Genomic DNA, 27,246 nt, shown 5'->3' with positions numbered 1-27,246 from the left:
AGAGTAATCTTCGGTAGCTGTTTTTTAAGAACTTGATACTGCCTTACTTTTAATATATGAGTTCTATTCATTGGATCTATAAATTTCTTCATACGTCCAGGTTGTTTTTTAAGAAGTTATGTTGTTAGTCTTCAAGGACTTTAAAAAGCCATTAAAAACTCAGCCTAGGCATAACAAATGATAATCTTTAAAAATGCTTTCCAAGAATTTTTAAAATTTGTAGTGTTAGTAGTCACTTGTGTTCTCCATGGCAGAAAATCATGTATGAAAGCAAAATTATGTTATGATGGATACATTTTGTGTTTTTCCTAAAGGATTCCTATTGCTGTGGGCCAAGCCAAAAAGCAGTAACTCTATCAATATAAAACCATCACCATATTTATTTTAATTGGTTAATAGCTTGGAATTGAAATTGGATTTGAAATACTGAACTGAATTTCTCATTAAACATTAAGACACTGGTTGTTTGGAACTTTCCCATATTACTAAGGTTTGTTTTTGAAGTGAATTTGAATTATTTTGTAAATCATACTACAATATGTTGCCACTAGTAACATTAGTTCATACAATATCTTCATTGTCAGCTTGCTTACTCAAATATAGGGTTTATGGAGAACTTAATCCTCAGTTTGTTGAAGAGGCTAAATTTACTTGAAAAAAATGAAGACAGGTAGTCTTTTGAGTCATTCACAGTAGAATTTCAAGACTTCCAGCACCAGCTTTAATTACGAATAAAATTACAGCACTAGAATACTAACAACTGTAGGGTTAGTGCAGAAAGTGTTTATCTTGCTAGCATTTGATAATATCCATCATGTTGCTTTAGTTGCTGAAAGGCTGAAGGTATAGTATTACATTACTTTACCCTCCACATGGTATAGTTGGTATGATTCTGCTTCTCATCTCCACTAACATATTGAAGCATAATTTAGAAAGTGATTCTTCTGGTTTCATCCCCTTTGCATTTAGTGCCCTGATTTAAAGCTCAGGGAAGCCAATGAAAAGATTTCCATTGATTCACTTGGACCATGGGATCAAGCTTTTTAGCTGTAGTGATATATATGTGATCAAATACAACTGGAGTTTCACTAATAGCTGATTGATCTTTAAAGCTTTTGTACAAGATGTACTCTTTCACAAGCCTTTCCGTGAGCTATTGCTGCTTCAGTGAAGCTGCATCAGTTTATTTGTTTTCTAATTTACACACTTCCTGTGATCTTAAAATAGTAACTGGTTTCTATTGCAGTAATATTTTTTTATTTGATGATATAAACACATTTGAATGCACAGAAAATATTAAAATGTTGCACCGGCAAAAAAGAAGGTTATAAGTTTTCAGTTAACAAAATCAAGGTACTAGCTGAAGCATGATTCCACGAAGCTTATTTGCTGCTCCGTTTACCATGGGATGGACGGAGACTGTTTTCTTTTCTTTCTTACTATCTCATGATGTTTGCAAGAACAGCAGCAAATCTGTTGAGTTGAAACTGCCTTGTTGTTGCTTAGATTCAAACTCAGTATGGTTTCACAACAGAAGGCATGTTGGATGGGAATATGATATACATGAGTAGTGCATCCTCAGCTGTTTTCAAGCCCATAAATTCTCTGCAGGACAGCACATGCAGGAGAAAATAGGTGGAACACATATCGAACGAGGGGATATGCAACAGTTTAATTCTGCCCTCTCCCAGCGCAAGGGTGAATCTGTTTGGATTACTGAGTTTTTGCAAAGGGGTTTAAGCTGTTACAACACCTGTGGAAGGTGATTTCTGTCCTTGCTTTTCCATTTATTTGCCCGGTGTTCTGATTAGCTGTTTATGTTAACCATTGAGTGGAGTACTTGTTCTATCAGTCTGACAGCTGTTTTCTTCCACTGTATTGTCTGCTGTGGTAGCAGACTCCCCTGCTGTTCAAAGTGCTTGTATGAGTGGATTGGGAAGGCCGAAAGCAGTGCTGACCTTCCTTCCAGAGGACTTCTTCTCAGCAAGTCCACTTGGTTGGACTTGCTCACTGTGTTTTAATGGCCATGCTGTTAACAAATGTGAGCTGAAACTGTCCAGAGTCAGACATCTGGCTGCAGATCTCATAGAAATGTGCAATATAAGGATATGATCTGCACTTTCCCCAAAATCATTTGAAACTTTGACATTTGGGGTAAATTCAAAGAAAACTACTGCAACCTAGATATTAGAGGCCCAGTCATTTTACCCTGGACTGCATAAGAGCTCTGTCATTGACTTCAGTGAGTGCAGAATCCAGGATTTTAACTAGGAGGAGCTATTAATTTAATGTTGTTTCATGTGGGCTGCTGGTTGGCTGTGTTTTGCCAGCCCTCATAGTTACCGTGTGGTGGCAAAGGTGTCAAGGATGCTTGAATCATCTGTGAGTGATCACAAATTCTCTTCGGTTGTGAAAGTTTCAGAAAAGCCCACCTGAAAAATTCCCTTCAACTCTGCTTTTGGCCACAGGGAGAAGGAGTATGAATAAATTCCAGGGCTAAAGTAAGTGTGTATTTATTTGTGTAGTTTAGTTACCATCATGATAAGAAATGGAATTGAAAACTCTCAAGAGAATCCTGTTACAAGCAGCCAATGTGACCAGAGACTTTCTTTTTATTGTAGCGACACTGGATGATGCAGTCTTCATAAATGTGGAGTGGATCTCTGGTAGTGTTGCTCGCGAGGTTGTGGTAGCCTTGTCAGCAGCCCATTCAAGCAGAATACATACGCGATATCGGTTGCACCACCGACAGAACCGATAGCCAAAAATATTAGCACTGACATCCAATGTCGCAAGCTCCTGACTGCTACAGGTTCTGGGTGCAGAAATTTCCATTGGGCAGATTGGAGAAGGCTGCTGTGAAGAATTCTGGGTTGTTTTAAAAAAAAAAAAAAAGAAAAGAGGAAGGGCAGTTGCGAAAACGTGAGTGAACTTTATTTTCATGTGTTGTCTTAACTGAGAGAAACGACTCAGCTAGCTCTGTCATGGTCAACACATGAAGGAAAAATTGCATTCACCCACCTCAGAAAAGTCCTTGTATTTTTTCTACTTGTTTTCTATCAGTTTGAAATATTTAGTTAGTTTTAATGAGGGCCTTTTATGGTCTGCTGTAGAGTGGGACAATCTGAAACTCGCTTTGCAGCAGTCCAGGCAGGCCTGCCCAGGCCTAAAATAAATAGGTGCAGTGACGTAAATGATATTGTATTACTGTTATACAAGGTCACTTACAAAATATCTCATTAAATCCATGGTCTGTGAGCTAAATCCAGAGGTACATTGACCCAGGAAAGAGGGCATATTGACCCAATGACATTCTGGTATCAGGTCTGGAACACCGTTTTGCTTTTAATTCACTGGTTATTCTAGCTAGTATGAAGAAATACCTAGTCTTATATGGCGACCCACCATTCTTTGTCCCCCTGATCGTCCTGTTCATTAGTTCTGCATTTTGTTTTGCTGCTTGTGAAGCATGCTGTTGTCAGAGTCACAGTTAAAACTGAGTTGAGCTTAGCTAATGATTCTGCATAATGTTTAAAATATCTCTTTCAGTTTGTAATGAGCTGCTGGGAGCTTAAGTGTTATTAAATAACGTACAAAGTGTATGCTTCAATATTAAGGTGCTGAAACAGTAAGACACCATTTTCAAAGTATCATGCCTGTGTAATTCTTTGGGGTACGGCAGTAACAAACACTTGCTGTTTTAACTTCTTCACACATAGACTTTTTATCATTCTTTGATTCCAGCAAATCTATACAGCTACAAACCAAGACTTACTGCAGTTATCAGCTCAATAGGGAACAAATTAAAGCAGATAAGTAAAGTGAGGTTATGGGGCAGGGGAAGAATATCCTGGAGGGAAATGACCGTTTGCAGGAAGACCTAGATTTGTTCCACTGACTTCGATACCTAATGCTGCTAGTTTCAGAACTAATTTCAGGCTCGTGTGTCTATTTTTGTCTGTGTTTCAGCTCTATTTAAGAGCAAAGAGTAAGAGACTATCGGCTGAATCAGAAACTCCCATGTAGAAAGAGAGAAGAGCCTCACATATGACTGCTAACATAAGCATAAGTTAGATAACTTTTTTTCCCACCAGTTCCCTAATATTTTCTGTCTTCTCTCATGAGGTGTCTTCATTTTATCTGAGATCTGAGATTTTATGATATTTTCCCCCAAGGGAAATGTTTTCATAATGAAAGCATAACCGCTTAGCTATGCGACTAAGCATCATTCTGTTCAAGACATGAACCTTTGTCTTCAACATCACATGCTTTTTATCTTTTATCTATTTGAATTCCTTCTCTTGCTTACATTAAATTGCACCCAATAAGACATACGCTTGGAATATAGCATTACAGTTAGGCCTTGGTCCTGACTTTTTCGGAAGTAAAGTTAGGTTTCTGTAAGCAAATAATACACCCCAAGTTTTCGAGACTCCTAAATTGTAGTGATCTGTACAATGCTGGCAGCACTTTTCACTTTATGCCAGACTACCTGAGAAGTAAAGTTTCAAGAGAGCTGCGGAACTAAACCGTGAATTTCTAGAATGTATTATATTTAAGGTTAAGTGTGCTTGTGTTACAAATCTGTGTTCTGAGCATAATTTAGAGTGAATTAGCATAAGGTAAATATTTAGGTCAAATTACTTCTAATTTGAAGTGTGAGCAAGAAGCCTAAGTAAAGAGCGTGCAGTAGTGAGTGAGGCATCTGCCAACACAGCAGAGCTGAATACCAGTGCAGACACAGGCGCAGCCTCGCTGTCTTGCAAGGAATGGTTTGGAAGGCCCTGGGGGGGAAAGAGCTGGAGGTGGGAAGCAGAACTGAAGCCATTGTGGAGAGGAAGAAGTTACACTCTTCCTGTTATGACAGGAAATGCAGACAAATGTGCTTCCTGACCATTTGCTCAGCAGGGAATGAAATATTCTTTGACCTTTACCTTACGAACATTTTAGCAGCACAGAACTAGTAAACATGTTTTTTACCCTAAACATCTATTTGTACCTGCCAGAACTGGTGACAGCATACCAAAAAAAAGAAGTCAGCTTTGTTGTATATTGTATTAGCTACTGTGTTTTTGACAGAGATTATGTTTTTTGCTTAAAATACATACCTATCTGTATATCTATATATAATGGACTTAATCTTCTCTTTGTGATTCAACAAAAGGAAATGAAGTATCAGAGATTAACCATTATTATTCTTGCACCCCTGTCTGGTTTTAGATCTTAATCTGTAAATAAAAATGGGAAGCGTATTGAAACTGCCTAACCTACTAATTTCTGAGTTGCTGTATCATCTGTTAATTAACACGTCTTCCAGTTATCCCTCCTCTCTTTACATACAAAGAAAAAATTTGCATGGGAGATCCACCATCATGTGTCAGATTTGGGCAGACTGAGTAATATCACTTTTATTTATTTGATCTGTTATTTATGTACTAATATGCTAAAAATGGGACATAACACACAAGTACAAAACCTTCCTTTTTCTACGGAATGATCATGAACATTTTATTTGTTATAGCTATAATTCTAGGGCGTCCTGCTAAGAACTCCTCTTTATCTGGACTATTGAGCAAGTTGTAGCTCAATATGCTTGAGGCTTTGAGGGACAGTAGCTCTTTTACCAGCATAAATCACTGCTGTCTCATCCCTGTAAATTATGCTGGAGGGTTATAAGAACATGGAAGCAGGCTGCTGAAGATCCTTCGCTGCTCTTTAAAGGGTCTTTCATTTAATATGGCATGCCCAGTTATTGCATAAAGGAATGTTTGTCTACAGTGAATCCCGCACTGGTGCTGCTGCTCAGTCCCACTGAGGGTTGCTGTAAAGATATCCAGGCAGCCAGGCCTCTTCATAAGACAAACGGATCTAAACAAAAGCAAACAGGAGGAAGGGGAAGAGAGAATATGACAAGAGCTCTTGCCTCTCCAGTGGTTACTTGGGGTTTCAACATATGACAGGATTAGGAGCCTGGCAGTGACATTTTAGTCAAGAGCTCCTTTGTTTTCATGTGACAAATTTGACTTTTTTACAGTCGGGGTTAGGTAGATTGCTCATGTAGTACCTTCTGTTTCTCACACACATCGTACCTACCATGCTTGTTGTAGTCCCTGTGCCAAGAGGTTTAGAAATTCCACATGAAGTAAGGAAAGACAGAACAATATTTCTTCTTGACCAGGCAGTGTCTGTATGAGATACTTCTGTGCATCAGTGGTACCTGATTTTCACTAGTCACTCATACATATTTTATGGCAGGAAATGTATATGAGAAGGATTACGTGCAACTTCCCCGTTTCTCTCATTTTCCTATGTCAGCAGCTATATATCTTTATAATCAGGATAGGAAGAAGTAAGGGGAACACTAATGTTTTGCCACTGGCTGGACTGAATTGCTTGAAAGATCACAGGACTGCTACTTTGAAAGCATAAAATGTTAGCGCATATGCTGTGACTGTTAGCAACAAATATGGAGTGCTGTTATGGCTCAGCCTCTTGGAGTGTGTGAGATGTCAGAAAAAGCACTAGACGAACCTGAAGCAAAAACTAAACTACACTAGATTGAACGAAAAGAAAAGAAAAGAAAAGAAAAGAAAAGAAAAGAAAAGAAAAGAAAAGAAAAGAAAAGAAAAGAAAAGAAAAGAAAAGAAAAGAAAAGAAAAGAAAAGAAAAGAAAAGAAAAGAAAAGAAAAGAAAAGAAAAGAAAAGAAAAGAAAAGAAAAGAAAAGAAAAGAAAAGAAGAGAAGAGAAGAGAAAAGAAAAGAAGAGAAAAGAAAAGAAAAGAAAAGAAAAGAAAAGAAAAGAAAAGAAAAGAAAAGAAAAGAAAAGAAAAGAAAAGAAAAGAAAAGAAAAGAAAAGAAAAGAAAAGAAAAGAAAAGAAAAGAAAAGAAAAGAAAAGAAAAGAAAAGAAAAGAAAAGAATCCCAAATAAATTGCCACCAAAAAACATAAAGAAGCAAAGACTACATTGCGACAAAGGTAAATAATGTATCCTGAAGGCTGTATTCATTAAATGGGAGTATTTATGGCTGCTTCTGTTCCTCCACGGACGTATTAACATCTATGAGAAGGCTATAATTGTTATTACAAATTCAGCTAAATAAAGACTATTACTAGTGGCCACTATTGGCATTTACACACATATACACTTAAATTTGAATTTCGACACATGAAACAATTTGTACTTCCAACAAGCAACGTTACCTTGTAGTTTATTTACTCTGAGTTTTACTTACTCGCAATTGAACAAGAAGGTCTGGCTCTGGCCCAAATTACCCTCTAAATGGAAGACGTAGCAGTCTGTGGTACGCACGCTTGAATTCAGGCTGCCTACAGCCCCACTCGCAGACATTGCAATGACTGGTCCGTGAACCATCTCTCAGAAGACACTTGCAGCTTTATGTGTGAAGAGCTAGTGGAGAGGTGTTTCCATGGTATTGAAGAAGAGCCAGAGCTGAAGTGGAAAAAAGTCATTTTAACAATCCTCTTTTGTCAATGCCTTTCCTTTAGCACATCCAGTGGGTTTCACCTGTAGTCAGAATTTCATCCAAAATGCATAAAAAGCTCGCCTTGATTTATATCAAGGAAGTTGGAAGCTGGCTACTTCACTGTCGGGGTTTTTTTTTGTTTTCTCAACACTTCAAAGCAGTATCTGATTTGCTCACAACATATAAAGTCATCAGCATTTATACTTCTTCATGTGCAAAAATGCTTCAGTAACTTACCTTCTCGGTACTGCCATTCCTGCTATGAAGGCAGTTTGGCTCTTAAATTATTAAAAAAAAACTTTAAATAAGTGAAATAAAAATAGTGCTAAGACAAATAGTAATAGGCTAGTGGGTTTTTAGTTAATATGAAGGGGTGGAATTATGTTATTTTTTGGTATGTTTCAGGGGTAAAAGTAGTACTCCCTTGTACACAGCTTTTTTTGCAATGCCTAGAAAACTGTGCATAAAAGCACCTCGTAACAGTATATAGAAACTGTGCCGGTGTTTCAAACCCTGTTTTTCACATACACAGGCTGAGAAAGGTTTTAAAGACAGTCGAATGCTGGCCTCTTAACTGTTCCACTTCCTCCCTCCACTCCACGTTTATTCTCCCCAATTCTCATACTTGTTCTTATAAAATACTATATCCCAAAAAGAAAAAGACTTTCTAAATTGCCTATCATTCTCCTAAAAAGGAGAAAAATTGTGAACTGAAAAATACCTACAAATTAGTAGTGGTTTAGACAGCAGGGATAATTAATCATATCTTGACTAATATTGTCAGGAAAGAACATGGAGCGATATCATTCTTGCTGCTGGAAAAAAGTTAAATATAAAACAGATATTAAAATGCATGCAGTTTTTTTGGATGTCCTTTTCTAAAGATGTTGGTGAATTGTCTCACTGCATGTGTGTTTTCTTTCAGTCTCGCCGGTATTCTTTATGTCAAATGGCAGAGTAACATTGCCCGTTGTTATATGACGCTATCACGACTGAGAGCTTTGAACGGAGTATGTGATAATAAGACTGTGTGACCACCTGGAATTTTGGTGCTGTAGCTACAGATACCCAAAAGCTTGCATTCATGCGGATTGTGTGTGTCTTGTTCATTCTCAGCACTAAGTCAGTTCAAGTGCAGTCAGAGCCCTTTAACTGTAGGTTGCACTGCCTTGCATCTAGACAAAAGAGACCAAATGTTTTAAACAAGTTATGCTCATTTTTACCACTCAGAAAAATTTCTGCAATCCTAGAATGTTTTCTGTTACCTTAAACAAAGTTTGTTAGATATTTTTAGTTTTGGGTGAGTATGGTTAACATAACAAATGGTTAGCAAAGTAAGACTCAAAAAAACTTCAGTAATAAACATGCTGTCTAGTTATATTGCTCACAAAAAAATTTTAGCATGTGGAAAAGATATAAATTTGTCTTCCTTATGTAGCCACATAGAAGAAAGTAAGAAAAAAGATCATTTATTTTTAAATTGCTTGAAGAGTATTCTTAATCTTTTCTGAAGTTACTGACCTTTCGCTATACATGTAAAAATACAAGTTCACCCCTACTATAAACTGTTGTAGAAGCATGATAAATTCAGAAATATTTATGTAATATTTATATGTAAAGATAAGCCACAATGAATGGCATATTGTAAAAGAAAAGTGGTATTCCAGATCACCATAGAAACAGTAGTAGATAAAGCTGGGTTTTAGACATTTATCAGCAGTGGCAGGAAACATTGTGTAATAGATTTAGAAAATGTTACAAAAATCAAGGAGTTAAAAACAAGTCAATTTCAGAGCAATTAAGATTATATTTTAAATAAATATTTTAAAAAAATCTAGCTGATTTGTTGTTCTTTTTTTCACTTTCCACAAAAAGGAACTCTAACCAGTATCATTCTGGTTATAAGTATTATGAAATAAGTGTGTGCTACGCAGCACAGCTGTGTGGTTATTCTAAATGTTCAGGAGCACCTAACAGTAAACACAAACAGTGGCTTTAAAGATATTTCTGTACTGGAGTGTACTTTCATGGTAAGAAGCTGTAACTTGCTAAATTTTGAGGTTTCTGTGCAACAGAAACCATACTGTACAGAGACACTCCACCTACAGCACTGTGGTCAAAAAGTTGATTGAAAGGCATTTTAGATGCACAAAAATATGTTGAGTTAGTACATTTTATTTTCTGTATGTTTAGCTTTTTCTAAAACGTGTTTTTATATATATATACATATTTCAACAAATGCATTGCAATTTTCTGTAATCAGGGAAAACATTAAAGGAGTATTTGAAAGACTAGGGTTTTTTTCAGAATTTCAATGAAGTTTTGTTGCCTATCTCATTATTCATCCCAAGTATCAAAAGGCATTGAGACAGAGAAACTTAGAAAGAACTTACTATCAATCATGCATACTTGAGACCAGTGCTGTGGAAAGCATGTTTTTAAAATGCTTGAATAATTGTATGTAATGGCAATCCATCTTTTCTTAACGGTACGTTGACAGAAGCTAAAGAGATTGAAATGACAATAAGAGGAATGACATTCAGTATACATTTGGGAGAATAAATGCTCATAGTATTGGCATAGAGCTCATCTTTCTGATATGGACCAGCAAATAGGGATTAGCAATACTTAAAGGTCACGTTTTCCATGGCCTGACGCGCTGGGATTTTAAGGTAGTCCGGGGTCGCAGTTAGCATTAACTTGCATTAGAAGGGTGGCAAAGATAAAACAGCAGCCACATGAACCGTGCACAGACGCATCTTCTTGCCTCAGCGCTGAAGTGCAGAGGTGCTGCTGCTTACGGGTGTTAAGGAACAACAAGTGCAGGATTAGGCAGACCTATAAACGTGGTTGCGTGCCTGTCCTTGACATATCAAATACCTTGACTGCGTGTTAAATTTGATTAATAGGCTTACAAAAATCGTATTTTCATCTTAAAAATTCTTGTCATTAAAAATTATTAGAGCAAATGATAGATGAAAAAAAAATCACATTCATTGTATGCACTTAGTGGAAATCACATGTACAAAAAAACAGAAGGAGAAAAATTCAACCATATGATTAGCTTAAACAGCTCATGGTAGTTTCTTGTTCTGAGTCACATTTCTTACTGGAACTTCTAAGCTAGTGCAGAAAAGGAGAGAGAAAAAAAAAAAGGCATTTATTTGATGTGCAGGTCTTTCATTGTGAAAACAGTCCCTGTGGAAAATTATGTTTTTTTTACAGAGTAGCGAAATTTTTCGTACTGCCTAGGTTTTGCATGATGTCAGAGCATTAGCTGGCCTACTGAGAACTTATAAGCACATCCCTGTTTCTTCCTGTATAATATGACCGAAAGCTCTTTGTACTAAAAGACAGCAGTTCGTATTCCTAATTATCTGATTTGAAATTAAATAAAGTATGCTACGTCTGTGTTTAGAAAAGACCTTGTTTCAAAGGTGGTGTTTGTTGCTGGCCAGCTATTGTTTGTTCTTCATTTATGCTTTACAATTCTCATTTCTCACAGAAGCATTTGAATTTTTAACTCTAGACGTTCCTTCAAAACAATTTTGAGTCTGTTGTATGAACAGTGTATCTCTTTTACACAACTTAAATGCCATATGAAATTATTTCTTTGCTAAAAATCTGGCAGGAGTTGGGAGCCATGGACTCAAAATCATTCACTATCAAAAATAAGAATTGACTGCCCGTGTTCTAACTATTTACAGCTGCAAATCTGAGGTGCAGTTTTAAAATATTGATGGGAAAAATGTACATGGGGTAAAGAGTTTTAGAATTAAAAAGTCACAGGGAAGGGTGCAGTATCAACACTTCATAGAGCTACTTAATGAAAATGTCCTGTGCTCTTTACCTGTACCTCCGGTTTTGTGCAGTGAGGGGTAGGTGTATTTCCTCACTTATGTAATGCACACATATATTCTGTTTTGGAACTGTATTTATATTTATGCATTTGCCTTCTGAACCTGCTCAATTCCAAGACTACAGAAATCACATATCCCATTTCCAAAATAGCAGAGGGACTACAAAGACCAGCATGGGGATTTTTGAAGGATTTTTTTTTCTTTCTTTCTTTCCAGGTGACATTTACGAAGAGGAAATTTGGTTTAATGAAGAAGGCTTATGAGCTGAGTGTTCTGTGTGACTGTGAGATTGCTCTGATCATCTTCAACAGCACCAACAAATTGTTCCAGTATGCCAGCACTGATATGGACAAAGTGTTGCTGAAATATACCGAGTACAACGAGCCGCATGAGAGTCGAACGAATTCGGATATTGTCGAGGTAAGATTTTGTGTTCTGTGAGGATTATTTTTTCACTTCGCTCTGAGACGGGGGTACTCAAGCAAGAGGCCCTGAGCTCTCAGGGGTCGCAGAATGTACCCAGGAGGTGACACAGGCAGGAGAGCAGAACAGGGACAACAAAGTGTGTGTTTGGGGGTTGGAAGTAGTGCAGCAGAGACTGGAGGTAATCCAGTATTTTGTGAGCTCTAGGTTTTATCCTTTTTATGGGGTGTCCAGCTCCTTGTCGTCAAGCTTTCTGTGCAGCTTTGTCCCTTTGTCCCGTTAGTCCTCTCCACCCCTTGGCCGCTGCCTCCCAGCTGAATCTCTTCTGGTCTCCTAGTCGCTCCTGGTGACATGATCTCCAGAAAACACTGTGTGCCTAGACTCCTCACTCCAAAATTCGTGATGTCCTCCACCCAGGAAGAACTAAAAAATACATTGTTAAAGATATGGAAGAAAAAGATTTAGAATCGCTGCTTTAAGTGCAGTGCACTAAAGAAGATATTTGAATGCCGTGCATTTAATCACGGCGTTCGAATGACTTGTTTAGCTTTTTGGTTATTTGCACAGGAAGGGGGTTTCATAAAATGCCAGATAAGTTTACTTACAAGCTGCACAGTAACAAATGTTTCAGCAACCTCACACAGAATGCTGTCACCGTAGTATAATATTAACTGTATCAAAGCAATGCTATCAGAATGCTAGAGACACCATATAATTACTTTTTTAAACAAATTATATAGGGCAAGATGTATTTACAATTACTGAAAATTATTGATTAAAATTTACAATTTTCAATTTGAAGCTTCTAATATTTGCAGAAAAGTCAGTTTACTTTACAATCACATTAGAATTCAAGCCATGCAAAACAGATGAAGCTTTCAATGATTTTGTTGTAACAGCAAAACGCTCAGAGTGATACCTAAAAAACTGGTTATGTAGCTTACGCAGCTCCTGTTTTCAAAGCACCTAAGTGATACAGGCATCTAACGGTATCACTTAAAAAAAGTATTGGAAGGATAAGGTCCTGCCTTAAAGATCAGTGAAAATTTATTCATAAATTTTATTGAATACATTGACCTATACACTTAGGTTTCTTCAGATCTTTCTAGAAGTGTTAGTTTCAGAATTTTAAATAATCTGGATGTTGTCTAAAATGCGGCTTCGGTGCTTTTGGAATCTTCGTCTTGGTTAGTCGTGTATTTGAGACTAGCAATGGAAGAAAGTAAGCGTGTGAATTATATATAAAATGTTTTTGATGGAGAAAAAATACGGTGTAATAGACATTGCTACACTTGTTACAAGATGTCACAGTCACACTACCGTAGACTGGCAAAGACTGCAACGCAGGAATATATATCACTTTTCTGTCTACCCTTATGTCAACATATAGGATCATACTGTTTTGCTTCCTTCATGATCTCCCAGCAGATTTTCTCCACCATTAGGAGAGGATGAGGTTCTGACAGCGGAAGAAAAATTGATGTGAGTTAGGGCTAAGAGGAAAGTACATAATTTCTTCCTCCTCTCCATCATCTCTTTTCCTCTTACTCCAAATCTCCTATACAGACATGAAACCTTTCCTGTCACCCAGCTCTGTTCAGCCCATGTCCTGTCCAGCAGAATTCAGATTCTGTCCCCAAAATAATGCCCTGTCCTCTTTTAGTGGCGTAAAGCCAGAATATTCTTAGCAGGAAAAGTTTCCTGTGACAACTTTACTTCTTCCTGCAGGCTTTCTTGTGGGAATAGGTGAATAGCCAGTAGTTAGGGATTCATTGCTTGCTTCACAGTGAGTGAATACTTTTGATCATAAGGGCTACAGTTTTTCAAGAAAATGGATGGAAAATGTAGAATTTAAAATAATGTGTATTTTGTTATAACTTTAAAATTTTCAGAAAATGCTCTGCACCAGCAACATCCCCTTCCTGCAAAAATAGCAGGCTAGTTTGGATAGGCTGACAGGCAATTTTGCATGCAGACATGTAATTTTCTGCCTCTACCCAAGATATGGTGGACGTCCCTTTTCACTCCTCTAATAGGAGCCAAATAGAAGAAGATAATTGAAATAAGCATTATTTAAATTGAGTAATCAGTTAGTCAGGAGAAAAGGCTAAACGAAGTGCATGCTTGCAGTTTTTCTGTATGTTCTGTCAGCTCTGAATTCAGTCATTTTGATCATTTTGCTGTTAGGTTTTCATGTTCTGCCTGTAATGCAAAATACTTAAGACACACCAGTGCCAGTACTGTTTCAGGATCAAAGGAGTACTTGTGCCAGGTGGAGGTTTTGAACAAGGGTTTCGTATTATCATGCCTTTACTTGATAATTAACATCACATTTGCGAGTACAATAGAGGAATAGAGCCCATGGAAGTATGCAGTCTGAGAAATGGCTTGACTTTCAGTGTAGTTTGGATATATTTTTAGGTACAGGATATAAATCTGCCACACATTTAAATATTTAAATTGATCAGTTAAACTGACTACATTACACATATTTTCCTTGTAAGGAGTTCATTTCTTTTCGCTTTCAGACAGCTAGATTTCACACTTACCAGTTTTTAATCTTGTTCTTCCAGAGCAATCAACAGCAGCTGGGAATCAGACAGTATTATTAAATCTGATAATTTTCTACTAAATGACTGTTCAATAACTATATTTCAGCAAAAGAAAAGGGCATAGCTGCGCTCACAGATTTCTGCACAGTATTAGAGAAAGAAAACTTTTTTTAGGTAGACTTATGCTAATTTGAAATATAACTGTGAAGTCTGTAAAGGTCTTTAATTTAGAATCCAATTTCTGTTCACATTCAGCATAATATTAACTATTTACCTACTTTTTAGTTGTGTAAGAAGCAGGTTATCAGTCATAAGAATGTGGTATAACTTCTCTGAACAATTTATAGTCAAAGAAAATCAAAAAAGTAGGTCTCTAATATGTACTTAATTACTTTTAAGTTAAACCGTGGCTATTGAAATGGAAAAATTACATGACTTTTCATGTAGGTCTGGCTAAAGCTGTTAATTTCATTACGCAAATGTTTTCAGTTTAATTACTGGGATTAATTATACTTAGCATTTCTGAAGGAGAGAGTCTTCAGGCCATAACTTGTTATTTGAAGTATCAGAAGACACCGAGTGTCATACATCTAACAAACATTACACTGTTTTTCAAGAGAAAAATTATTTGACATTCATTTTAATACTGGTATTACTGTAAATCAAACAATTCGGTCCCACTCAGCTTCTAGGTATATGATCTGATTATGTCTGTCACAATGTAAAATGGAGTGGCTTATATTAAGAGAATTGTAAAGTTCAGTCACTGTTACTCTTCGACCTCTTCTGGTTTAATGATTTAAACAAATAGCTTATATTTTCTTTACAGACGTAGTAATTTTATTTACATGTAATAAATATAACTGAGATGGTCTTTTCCTGTTGCCTCATTCCAGATGGGGTTGATTAGCATGCAGTTTGGTATATCTGAGTTTTTTAGGTCACAAGAATTATCTACCAGCTGAATGTGTTTCAGCTATTACCCAACAAATACACTTACAATATCCACAGGTAACTAAAAGTCAGTGTGTGCTCATAAAGGAGAAAATACTTGCATTCAGCCCTCAAGTTTATCCATTTCAAGCAACCGTGTGACAATTATTGTGAGACTTACCAAAATGTATGCAGAGATTTTATGATATGAATTAGTTCTGCAAAAGAAACATTCATTCTGAGACTTCTGTTTAGAGTTAACTGGATTCTTAAAACTGAAGCCTTTATGTCCTCACCCACCAAACCGCTCACACCACAGTTGTTCATTCAGTTTTGCTGCAATTAAAAAGTGCATATTGGTTGCTGGATATAGTAACTTATTTTAAGGGATAGCAGAACCTGTGAAGGGTTCCTTCGACACTAAGGAAAAAAAGATTCATTTCATCCTTACGCTAACTTCCAGCTGCTGTACATAAATACCAACAACAATATATTTAGCAGCTGTCAGTTAAAATCCTGTGCTATAATTACTAGAGGATTTGTAATTCTTTATTTTAAAATGGGATTACATTTTCTCTCATTACAAAATCCTGTGGCATTTGGTACACAGTCTTTGGTACAGAGGTAGTGTTTGTACAACTAGAGTTCCAATCTGTCCTTAGAAGTTTGTCAATTCATCCAGTTCCTATCTGTTCTATCAGAAAAAAAAATACCTTATGAGTTTTTAGTTTAACATAGCACAGTTGCATAGGACTAGCCAATGATTTTCTTGTGGCAATGAGGAAGGGGAGAAGATTAAATGTCAGAGTTTAACAACAGACAAGTATGTGCATTATGCATTTTTTGCATTTACTTGAAGTGGGGCCAGATCCCCTCATTGTTTACGTAGAGCAGGAGCTGATGTAACACAACTCATTTCAGTGATATTTCACTGCCACGCTGCTGTGAGTAACGAGAATCCAGTGCCAAAGAGCTGTAAGCCGCAAGGAGCTGTAAGCTGCTTAGGAGCTCAGAAAGGACATCGCCCTTAGGTTGTAGGGGCCGTATTGCAGAGTAGGAATACAAGGAAATATTTTGCACCTTGGCTGCAAATGTAATTACAGCCCTTAACCACGTTACAGAAATCTGCTGTGGTTCTTCAGCTAAGCCATCAAGCCTTTGCTGATTTAAGGTGAAACTTGCTGCGTGTTTTCTCTCTCACTGTCCCTTCTTCCTTGTCACTTCTTTCAGGTCAAAGCATCAGCTACTGCCTCAGCTTTAGCAGACCTCTAGTGAGGTTTTACTAAGTCCTGGTTTTGATTCTGTTTCTCGGACGCTGAGTCAAACACACTGATCCTTGCTCCATATGCGCATAAATCATTCCTCCACAAATCACTAACCACTACATCTTTCAGCTCTTTTTAAGCCCCAAATCCATCAGTTTCTTTGACCCTGCTGCTCTTATAGTCTCTCTTTCTCCAACTGGCTGCTATTCCTCTGCTGATTCAGTGGTCACTGCCTTTAACTCAACTTCTCCTACTAGGTCAGCCGTTTCAAATCCATCCCATTAAACAGATCTTCTGCTTTTTGGCTGAGATATGCCCACCTCCTCAGTTCCCCTCTGCCATACCGCTAATCACCAGTAGAGAAAAAAGAGGAACAACACAAACTTCCTCCATTTTTCTCTTTGCTGAGGTTCTATGTTATCAATGCTGATCACCCACCAAGTCTTCTCTGTATTCTGTAAAGTTCACTACTTAAAACTGCTACTTTGCGTGCACGCACACACATGTGTCTGATCTTTGGAGCTGTCTTTTATGTTACAAGAAACTCTTCCATGACCTCAGTGCTTTTCCTTTTCTGAAATATCTCTCTTGCTATCTGCCTTTGCCTCTATCATTTAGTGGCATCTGGCTTCAACTACTCCTTTTTTTCTCTTGATATTTTTTACACTTTGAAGTAGTTCAGGGTCCTCGAGATAGACTTTTGCATATAGGTAGATGTCAGCTTGTGCGATACACTGTCAGATCCTTCAGCTTCAATAGAACCTTATCCTTGTTTGGCTTCTTAGCTACACATTGTCTTGCTCTGTGGGGTTTATTTCACCTGAATATTTACAAAGCACACCATGCCCTTTCACCCACCTCTCCACTCACTCCTGCAATTTTGCTTTATTTTAAAGCACACTAACATGTCCTGCCTCAGAGCATTTACAGCCGTATTTCAGACATGGTGCATAAGAACAGGTAGCAAAATAAGGTGGTGATGATATAGTAACATGATTCTCCATGTAAGACGCATCAATCCTGTTTCCGTACAACCAAGTTTATACCTCTCGTACCAAGGACCATCTTTTGACCATTTATGAGGGTGTCCTCATCTTCAACTCATCCTCAATTTCGTCCTTTTTAATCTCATGCCAGCTGCACATGAGTGCATACTTCTTTTTCCATCTTCCCATCCCTGAGAGTGTCATTAAGTTGTCCTCTCCTTTGTCTCTCGTCTCACCAGCTGCTCCTTCAGTCTGCCTGTTAGGAATTACTTTTCCGTTACACTTGACATCCCTCCATCCTCTTTTCCCTTTCGTTTCTCATTGAAATTGGGCAAGTTTGGAGAAACTCACATTGGGTGAACTCTTGCTTTAGTGATACTGAAAACTTCATCAAGAATTAGCCTGAGCTACTCTAAAAGACTTGAATTATCGTAGGGCCACTGTTATGGTGTTGCTGGTTGGTCATGTGGAAAAAAAAGTAGGTGTAATTTGCAATAATGTGTCAGATTTTTAAATAATTTACCTATTACGCATTCTTTTTCGTAGATAATCAGCATCTAGCATTGTCTTTTTAACTTGTTTTGCATAGGGTCATACGTTCTCATTGCTCTAGTAACTGCTGATGAATTGACCATCTGCAGAGTACTTTCCCTTCCCCAGTGGCCTCCTGTATTCGGTGAGGGAGAATAAACTGAACATCATAAGAGAGACGAGTCCCATTTGCAGCAGCATTTTCCCCCAAGGGGAAGAAGTGAGCTCACGGACACGTGAAGTTCTCCCTGCAGGTTGCACACCCTTTGTGTCTTCCAACACGCAGAGACATGTTTACAGACCTTAATGTTAAGATGGTAGGGAAGAAAGTAATACCAAGCCCTATAGGGTGGTGGAATTCAGAATTTTGCTTTTGTGTGTGTGTATTATTGCTGGTTAAAAAAGGTTTTTGCTGTAAAAAAAAGGTGTATAATGAAAACATTCAGCTAATGATAGGTAACAATGAATACTTCCACAGGTTTGCAGAAGAACTAGCTTGAATTGAAAATCCAATCGCTTTTAGTATGACCAGCGACAGTACTAACAGGCATGAAATACTACTAAATCTCCTGCAGGCTTCAGGGACTTGAGACTGAAAACCTAGGAGAGCTTTAGCGCATGGGAGGGTTGGAGATGATGAGGATGGCGCTCGGGCAGCCAAAGGCGCGTGCGTGTGACGTGCTGCACGGGCAGCGCACTGGGAAGGCCGCGGTCCTGCCCCGCTGGTGGACTGACTGCGCGTTACCCCTTCGATCCTTACCGGTGTGCCGTGGGACCCAGAGCGCGTGTGGGGTTAGTCACTTGGTGTGGAAGTTCTGAATGAGACGGAGAGGGGAAAAAAATCCTTCTGTCAATTATTTCTAAAGGTCACAGAGCTAATGACTAGCTGGGAGGTTAATTAGATTCTGAAAGCCTCTTCATATCAATTAAGACTCTTATCTGGGTATTTGCAGTAAATAAGCCCATATAAGTCTCTAAATGTGCTCTTTTTAGGAAAAGTGAGGCAAAAACTGTTGTAGCTTGTCTAATGTAATAAGTGTATTTTCTTCGCTTGTCATCATAACATAATACTGCATATAAACAAGCTATGAAGTACATGTCAAGTCAGCTCCTCAGCTGTTGAAATCAGGGGAAACATTTCAGCTAGCATGGGCTGAAGATCTGGGACAGTATAGAAACTAAGCCTGTATGCAGGAAAGGTTATTCAGGGTGATCTAAAGACAGTACAGTCTATTGGATACTGCCCTGGACTAGGACTCATGAGACTTGGGTTTTATTAATAGCTTTGCCAAATACTGTTGTGTGACCTTGGACAAGCCACATTTCCTCCTAATACTTCAGTTTCCCTATCAGTAAAATGGGGATAGCACTATTGATCTCCTGAAGACCAGCTTGTTAAAAAGACAGCTACTGTTACCAGTTTCCACAGGCCTGGAGATGATTGTGCAGGGTCAACTGGCCAAAGAATTTCCTTTGGATGATGATTTAGGCTTTTTAAATGCTTACTTCTTGTTTCATTTTCAGCAAATATGAGCCAAACCATTATTGCTAACCTCATGCATGACAAAATCATGGGATTGGCTTCAAGTTCTTCAGCATTTTTGTAATATTCCTTCGGTCTGTCTTTGTTTGCCTTCTGAATTTTGAGCCTTTGGAAAATGTGTTTGTAACCTAATAGCCTCATGTGAGTTTCTTCCATGTTTTTCCTAACCAAGATTGGTACAAAAAGATCTCAGAGGAGAAATAACCTATTTGCAAAAATACTAAAAAACTCTCCACTTTATCAATCTTAATTTCATTTTTCAGGCAATTAGTTTAGAAATACATCTTTTCTAAACAAAAGCTGATATTCTTACCTAATCTTATTATTCCCTCAATTTGGACTTTAAGTTAATATTAACAGTTACAAGACCACAAGAAAAACTTCAAAGCTGGATAACTATGGAAGGCAGTTTTATTCTGCCCAAAGTAGTCCCTCAATGGGACTTCTGTTCCAGTCAGTGGGACTGCCTGAATTAGTCCCTCTACTACATCCAAAAAATAGTAATTTATTCCCTTCCTCCCACTTGAGATTTTTGACTCTATCTTTCCATGCACAGGCTATTGTTTAAGCTCTCATTGACAACTCTGCAGCATCCTTTTGCTGTGCATCTAATAAGTGATAGACCTTTGATACTTTGCAGCCTAGAGAAGAAACGTAGAGGATCAAGTGTTGACACTATTGTGGGTTTTTTTCTAATACATTTCAGATTTCTAGTATGTGAAAAATGCAGCTAAGAGAAAGTTGCATAAAGAGTTGTTTTGTTTTGCTTTCTCAACAACAAAAAAAAAAATTCACTATGATTTCTTTGCAACAAGGATTTGGTTGACATGAAATGTAGTTTGTAATCCCAATGTATCTCAAATGGAAGTCAAGTAGCTCAACTGATAGCTTATTTTTCCATGCCTGGAAGAAGAGAACAGGGACAGGGGAAACTAAAATGGATGCAAAGTTAGTAGTCTGAAGCACATGGTAGAGCAAAAACTACTTTTGAGTATGTTTTGAGGGAGCTCTGGACCTCCTGATTGTTAATCGTTGGGGATCAGTTCTTGTTATGGGCCATGTCCCCACATTATTTTTCTTTTATTCTTTTGTTCTTAGTGATAATTTTAAAATTATTTTAATAATTATTTTTAAAATATTTTAATAAATTAGGAAATGTTTTGGATGGATTGTTGTAAAAATGCTGTGATGACAAAGGTGAAAAATCTGTGCAGAGTATAAGTGTGTTTCAAACTCTGTTCATAGTATCCTTTCTTTGTCAAACTGAGAACTTAAATCTGTATTTCTCAGAGCAAGATCTGTTTCACAGATCCCTGTTTCTTTCTCCAAAACATGATATATCTGGCTGAGAAGCTGGAAAAATCTTACATGTCTGTGTAACATTCTTATAACTTAATAGCTCCAAAGTTTTATCCCAATCTAGTCATTGGAGAATGTTCTTTGTTTTTGTAGTCACTGTTTCACATAGTAACAGCTTGTTGTATTTTGGTCTGTTTGCCAGAGGGTAGGTTTATTTTTAAATCCCTGAACTCTGAATTTTCGTTATTTTTCCAAGATTGGAAGCAGCTGAAATGCCTGGAGTTACAGGTTGAAGGGCTTGCTTCACAATGTGAGATGGGAAGCCTCATCCCCTCCCCCTTTTGTGTTTTTCTTTTTTTGAATTTTTCCTAACAAATGCCTCCTAACTGATATTTGTCTAAAAATAGAAAACTGCCTAACTAAAAATAACTTGGCTCTCAATCTTGCCAAGGAAAATGGAGAGGAACAGGCGTGGAATAGAAGGCTGAGTAATCCAGCTCTATTCATTCACAGATCCCTTTGAGAATGCAGGCGATGATAAAGTGCCCTCAAAAAACCACAGGCCTGACTTGCTCTCTTCAGACTTCTAGGTGCCAATAAACATTTTAGCCCAAGGATGTGTTTTTTTTTTTTTCTCATAGATCGTAAACACTTTCTGAAAGACAAGGCTTTGTTTCACAGAAGCTAACTTACTGTCAAAAATAGCTGACTTTCCTAAGGTCCTTTTTTTTGACTTTCCACACGGTTTTTAGTTTATTTTCAGATGAGCAATGACTGCAATGTTCTGTCAAGAATTACCATGAAATGTCACATATCTAGTGTGAATGAAGGAAAAAAATATATGCTTTTCATTGATTTCGTACTTAAAATTGTGCCCTCAAAACTTCATATATCAATAAGAAAGAAAAATTTATTACTCTGTTTCTGAATGAGTATACAGCTGATTTATTTCACTGAGAAATCAGACTTTAGCTGCAGAGAACTTCTGTGTATATATAAATGAAGTTTTTTCCTTTGTAATTCTTCATTTATCTGAAACTCCAGTTTCACCAAGAGGGTAGAGGAGATGGGAATGGCAAGGGGCAGGAGCTAATTAATTTAAAAATAAGCCTGTTGAGAACCCTGCAAAGCAGGAGCTTTTCATTTGAAAAGCTGTCTTATTAGAGAAAGTCAATCTCGTTCTGTATTACAGAAGTTTTTATATCGCCTCACCACTGTCGCAGTGCGAGGAACCAGTAGCACTAGACAGCAGAAAAGACACCAGGAAGGGTTGAGCATGTTATTTAAAACAGGAATGTTTACTGTTGTTCTGTATGGAGTTTTTTGTGGGTTTTTTTAAATCTGAGTAGCCTGGTCAAACACAGCAACAGGGTGTGGAAATGTCAGCACAGTTCACAGGGTTATTTGAGCCTGAGTATTGTTTTGTTCAGTTCCTGTAATGCTGCTTGTGATAAGACTCTGGAGACAAAGGACGATAATTGATGGAAAGGGACTTAAATCACTCCAAAAAGAATCAAGGTCCTTGTATTTGGGTACATCAACTCTTCTGGTCTCCTTCCTCCTTCTAAAGCATTTTGTCTCCTTGCGTGTTGGCCCCCTACTGCTCTTTGTAATGGAGGCAGACCACAAGTGATTCCTTTATGCAGTACACAGGGTGTAATTGTGTCTGTGTGGTGTATTAGTAATTACCAAGGCTGAATTCCCGTATTGTATCTTCACTGCAAGCGTGGAAAAATAGGACACACTACCCTGCATTACCGTTTTCAACCTAGATAGTGAGCTACTTATAGCTATGTTCCAGACACAAAGGTTTTTGTGAGCAAACCCATTTTTCATTATCATCACTGAGACATCCCTGCTTTGTGAGGCAAAGACAAAATGTGGTTATTTACCTGGCTTCTTACACTGTGGGAATAATCACAAGTGTAGCAATACCACATCTTGTCTTACCTCACAGATATCTTTAATGCAAACTACTGACCTTGCCCCCTTTTCCCACAAGACTTTTTGTTTTGTTGGGCTCCCATGAGCTGTCAACTGTTCTTCGTCAAACCAGCGTTGAAGATTATGCAGCACTGAGCTTCTAGCAAAAGCAGCAAGCGATGCACAGTTCTTCATATGCTTACCCGTGAGCAAAGGTTTTTTTAGTGTATAAATGTTTCCAGATGCGGACCCTTAGCTACTGCTCGTAGTTATATTAGGTAAAAAGAGCCCTACGCTATCAAACTCTGATATGTAAACTCCACCACAGAGGTTTAATTAGACCCCTTATTTAAAGCCTAAAGTGGTCAGTGGGAGCCTTCTTCAACTTCCAGAGTCTCTGGTTACCATTCCTATCATGGACACCAATCTCTGCAGATTCTGCCACCTTTTGTAGTAAGCAGTATTAAAATAGTTTTTATTTCTACAAAGATTTGGAAAAGTCCTCTTTCAGGAGGTGAAACTGTTCACAAAAAGACAAGTTGAATGCTCCTGCAAATGTCTGCAGAATCGTGGCTTTATTTCTGAAGCAGTTCCAGAGTCATTAAGGGTGGCAGAATTGGGACCTAAATGGTTCATACTGTGAGTAGCTTTCGTGTGTCTGTACTGAGAAATAACAGCCTCCACTTCCCATCCGCACCACAGAGAGCTGGCAACGAGGGAACCCCCTTCCCTGAGTAACAAAGGCGCTGTGCAAGAGGAGCTTCATCACCAGAGAGGATGGGATACAAAAAGTCAGCCTAATCCTGGTTTTTTGCCTACTTCACTCCACCTGCTAGGGACCTTCCATTTTAAATGCTCTGCTCAGGCCAGAGCGCCTTACCCTTCTGTTTTGCTTGAAGCAAAATATCTCCTTACCTCTGCTTCCTGGGGCTGCACGCAGCTAACACTGTCTGCTCTTCAGGTGCCTTTCCACAGTTCTCATATTTCTGGCAAAAGTTCTGTTAAACTTCAAAATATGCTGACTTTTCTTCCTTGTTACAGTAAGAAGGTATAAATTAATTATTTATTTGTGTACTATAAAATTTGCATCCATCCTTTATGTATTATGTAGTTCATATTGATTAGACTCCATTTGCCCTGAATTCTATGTGTTTGTTTATACTTAAAATGATTTAAATTAATGTCAGTTACCAAATTCGGAGGGCTATAAAACCTCAAACACGTATGCTTTATTGTTCTACATTTTTAATAATCACAAGTCGAACGGTCAGCTGTGAATTAATGTCCCTAGTCCAGAAAAGTTGAATGTAGTTATACCTTAAGTAGCCATTGCTCTTAGGATTAAAAAGAGCCTTTAAAACAGAGTTTCAATCAACATTTTCTTTATGCTGTAATTTATAAATCCACAGCGTTAGGTTGATGTGTTTTCCTTGGTTAATTTTGTTATGGGTGTTTTTATGTATAGTTATGAGTTAATGGAGGAGTAAAAACTTCTGTTAAAAGAAGTTGCATCATCTGTGTTCTAAACACTTCATTAATGCTTTTGCATGATAGACAGTGGTGTTAAAGGGAAAAATCCGTGTTATATTGGATAGGCTTGCATTAAAAAACTCTCAAACTCATTTATTTATATCATCCTGTGTGATCTATAGACAACTATAATTACATTTTATAGTGCAGAGTTATAAAAATGTGCATGCACTTTACTTTGGGTTGTTAAAGTATATGTTTATTTCTTTGATCAAATGTTACAGCACATAGGCTGTTCAAAGAAAGCAAATTATAGAAGAGTCAATAAGAGTACTTTAAACAACACGCAGCTGCTGCAGATTGACTCAAAAGAGATCAAAATCTTGACAAAGAAGCAGTTCCTAATGGCGTCTATGGTGTTTAAAGTATATTTAGCTTACTACAATAGAATCATGGCTGTAACATGAAAAATACAAAAACACATAATTTTTCCTTTGGTTATTGTAATCCAAGACTTGGTTATTACATACTTCTAGCATGTTCAAACATATATCAGTAAAATGGAAGCTTTACACTTTTCTCTCCACCAGTTACCATTATGTGCCTTAGCATTTAATCTGTATTTTTGCAACCTATGTGAAAAGAAGCTTGCCTTCTCAGATGTAAATTTTTGCACAGCCCACATATATTGTTTAACTCATGAATAAAAATTCATAATTATGCTCAGTACTTTCCATCCTATATCTGAAAGTGTTTCACAGAAGTGACTAAACATAAACTTTAAAATAAGTCAGCTAAGGTCATTTATCCAAAAGCCTAATCTAGAGGCGCATGAACTTTGTGAGAGATCTTATTATTTGATCTTGAAGATTCCTAGGTCCCTGTACCGTGCTTACTAAGTATTACCCAATCTAGGCCAAAATGGAGGGTCTTTTCCCAGTTCAAGCCCCAACAGATGTAGGGGCTCTCAGTCCTCCATGAACAAAATACCCCTGGCAAGCAATTCCTAATGCAATGCACAAGTATAGGATCAAGCTTCTCACAAAGCAGAAAATATTGCTAGGGTCTGTGTGCTATCAAAGGGACAGAGACTTCAGTTTCATTCCTTTCTTAGAGGATTATTTATGCCTTTTATTGAGAGTCTATTCAACGTAAAATGCAAACACCAGCTCTGGAGCGGAAATCAGATTTCAGCAGACTCCTTCCTCAAGTGAAAACACTGTAACAAGCCACAGAGCTCTGTCCCCTGCCGAGCTCTGTTTCTCTGACCCAACAAAAGTTGCATCTGTTAACGCACAAAAACAAAATACGACGGGGAAGGGCAGAGATTTAACCTACCTAGAGCTGCACAGAGCATGGGAAACTGGGTAAATCCCATTCCTTACAGGGATATGGGAGACAGTAGATTTGAGCCCATTCAGGTCAAAAAAGAAACAGACCCTCTGTTTCCAGTTTTGTAGTGGGTTTCTATCCATTAGTTGTTACAGACAAAATCTGCAACAGCAGCCTTTTCATAAGGGAGGAACAACCCTTCCTCGAGTCTTTGGAGGACAGCACCCCTGAGTCGATGCTTGCGTGCCCAGAGGGCTTTGTGGGTGAAGACGTCTCTGCAGCCCTGGGTATGTAGCCTAACTTCTGATGAGGAACAGGATTTCCGAAATCCCATTTGCTTGCTCTGGTTCACTCACAGCTTGCTAGCATGACATGCTGGTGGGTTTGGATCCTGTTCTGTAGCACCAAACTCTTCCGGTACCCTGTATAGGAAGCCTCAGATCCTAACACAGTGTGAATTCCACTCTGGAGGTCAGGTGCCTAAATAGTAAGCATTGCCAAACTGAGATTTCTGTGTCCCTAAATCCTTTATTGGACCTGTTCCATAGCCCTTTCCTGTCACAAGGTCCTTCCCTGCAGCAAGGGAATTGCAGCAGGGTGTGGGCTGCTCTTTATGGTTTCAGTGTAAGCTCCAAGCAATGTGGCTTAGAGGGAACACTCCTCATCGACCATTTTCCTTCCTTCCCTGCCACTTTAATAAATGCTTCTGTTCCAAAGGATGATGAGAAAGGTGTGCTTTGGTTTCTCTGTCCCAGAGGTGTCTTCAGTTATAGCTTTCAAATGCTGGCAGGTGTAGGGAGTTCTGCCTAATGGGCTTCATCAGCAGAACCCTTGAACTGTTAGGATCCCCACAGATAATTACATTCAACAATTCTGACTTGACCTGCATCAATAGTAAGCAGTTTGTTTAGTAGGACTAAACTCACCTTATAGTAAATGCCCATGAGGGATTCACAACTGTAGTCTGAACAGAAGTAAGATGCTTCTGGGCTTGGACTTGAGGTGAAACGCTGGATCCCTGAGGGTTATAGAAACCTCTCTTGTCTCTCTCACAGACTAAATTTTTCATTCCCTTCTCATTAAGGAGTCTGAAAAATCCACCTACTCCTTCTGTACAGTCTTTCATGGAAGAAGTGCTCTTAATTCCACCTCCTCCTTCATGGAGAGTGGTGGAGCAAAAGAGCTGACTAAACGTTATGCAGTGAAGTCTGCTTCCCACTGATCTCCATGACCAATTCAGTGGTGGGAATAAAAGAGGTACTCATCCATTCCTGCTACCGCTATTTTATTCTGGGCTCTTGTGATCTAGCATACCCCAGGCAGAAACAGGAATCCTGCCAAACTTTGGAATCAATATAAGTAAGCTTTGCTGCAGTTTATTTGAAAGTTTGACGTTGTTGAGAAGTTCCATGCAAACCTCAGGACTGTGAACCTCTCTGCAGATACCAGGAAGAAAATTGCGTGCTTCTGAACTGGAGAAATTCTTACATGCTCTTTGCTTGTATGGCCATTGCCTTCTTCATGGAAAGGATTTTCTGTGAAATTTGGGCTATTTAGGACATTGCTGATCACTTTTGCTATTGTAAGTGCTGTGTGAAATCCTGGGCCCATTGAAATCAGTCACAATATCTTTGCCAGATCTTTGA

The 27,246-nt window shown here is 38.2% G+C and overlaps 1 protein-coding gene across 15 annotated transcripts in view; it reads left to right on the top strand.

Moving 5' to 3' along the window:
* Window positions 1–27,246, top strand: part of MEF2C (myocyte enhancer factor 2C) — a 130,267-nt gene that overhangs the window by 48,561 nt on the left and 54,460 nt on the right. For all 15 annotated transcript variants that reach the window (XM_075411427.1, XM_075411428.1, XM_075411425.1 and 12 more), the window contains one exon: window positions 11,560–11,763. In XM_075411427.1, the coding sequence (XP_075267542.1) occupies window positions 11,560–11,763 (204 nt within the window). The remainder of the gene's footprint in view (window positions 1–11,559; window positions 11,764–27,246) is intronic.

This window comes from Opisthocomus hoazin, chromosome Z (assembly GCF_030867145.1).
Source record: "Opisthocomus hoazin isolate bOpiHoa1 chromosome Z, bOpiHoa1.hap1, whole genome shotgun sequence".
Lineage (NCBI taxonomy): Eukaryota > Metazoa > Chordata > Aves > Opisthocomiformes > Opisthocomidae > Opisthocomus > Opisthocomus hoazin.
Note: the sequence above shows the minus strand (reverse complement) of the source record. Positions and strands in the feature narration are given on the sequence as shown.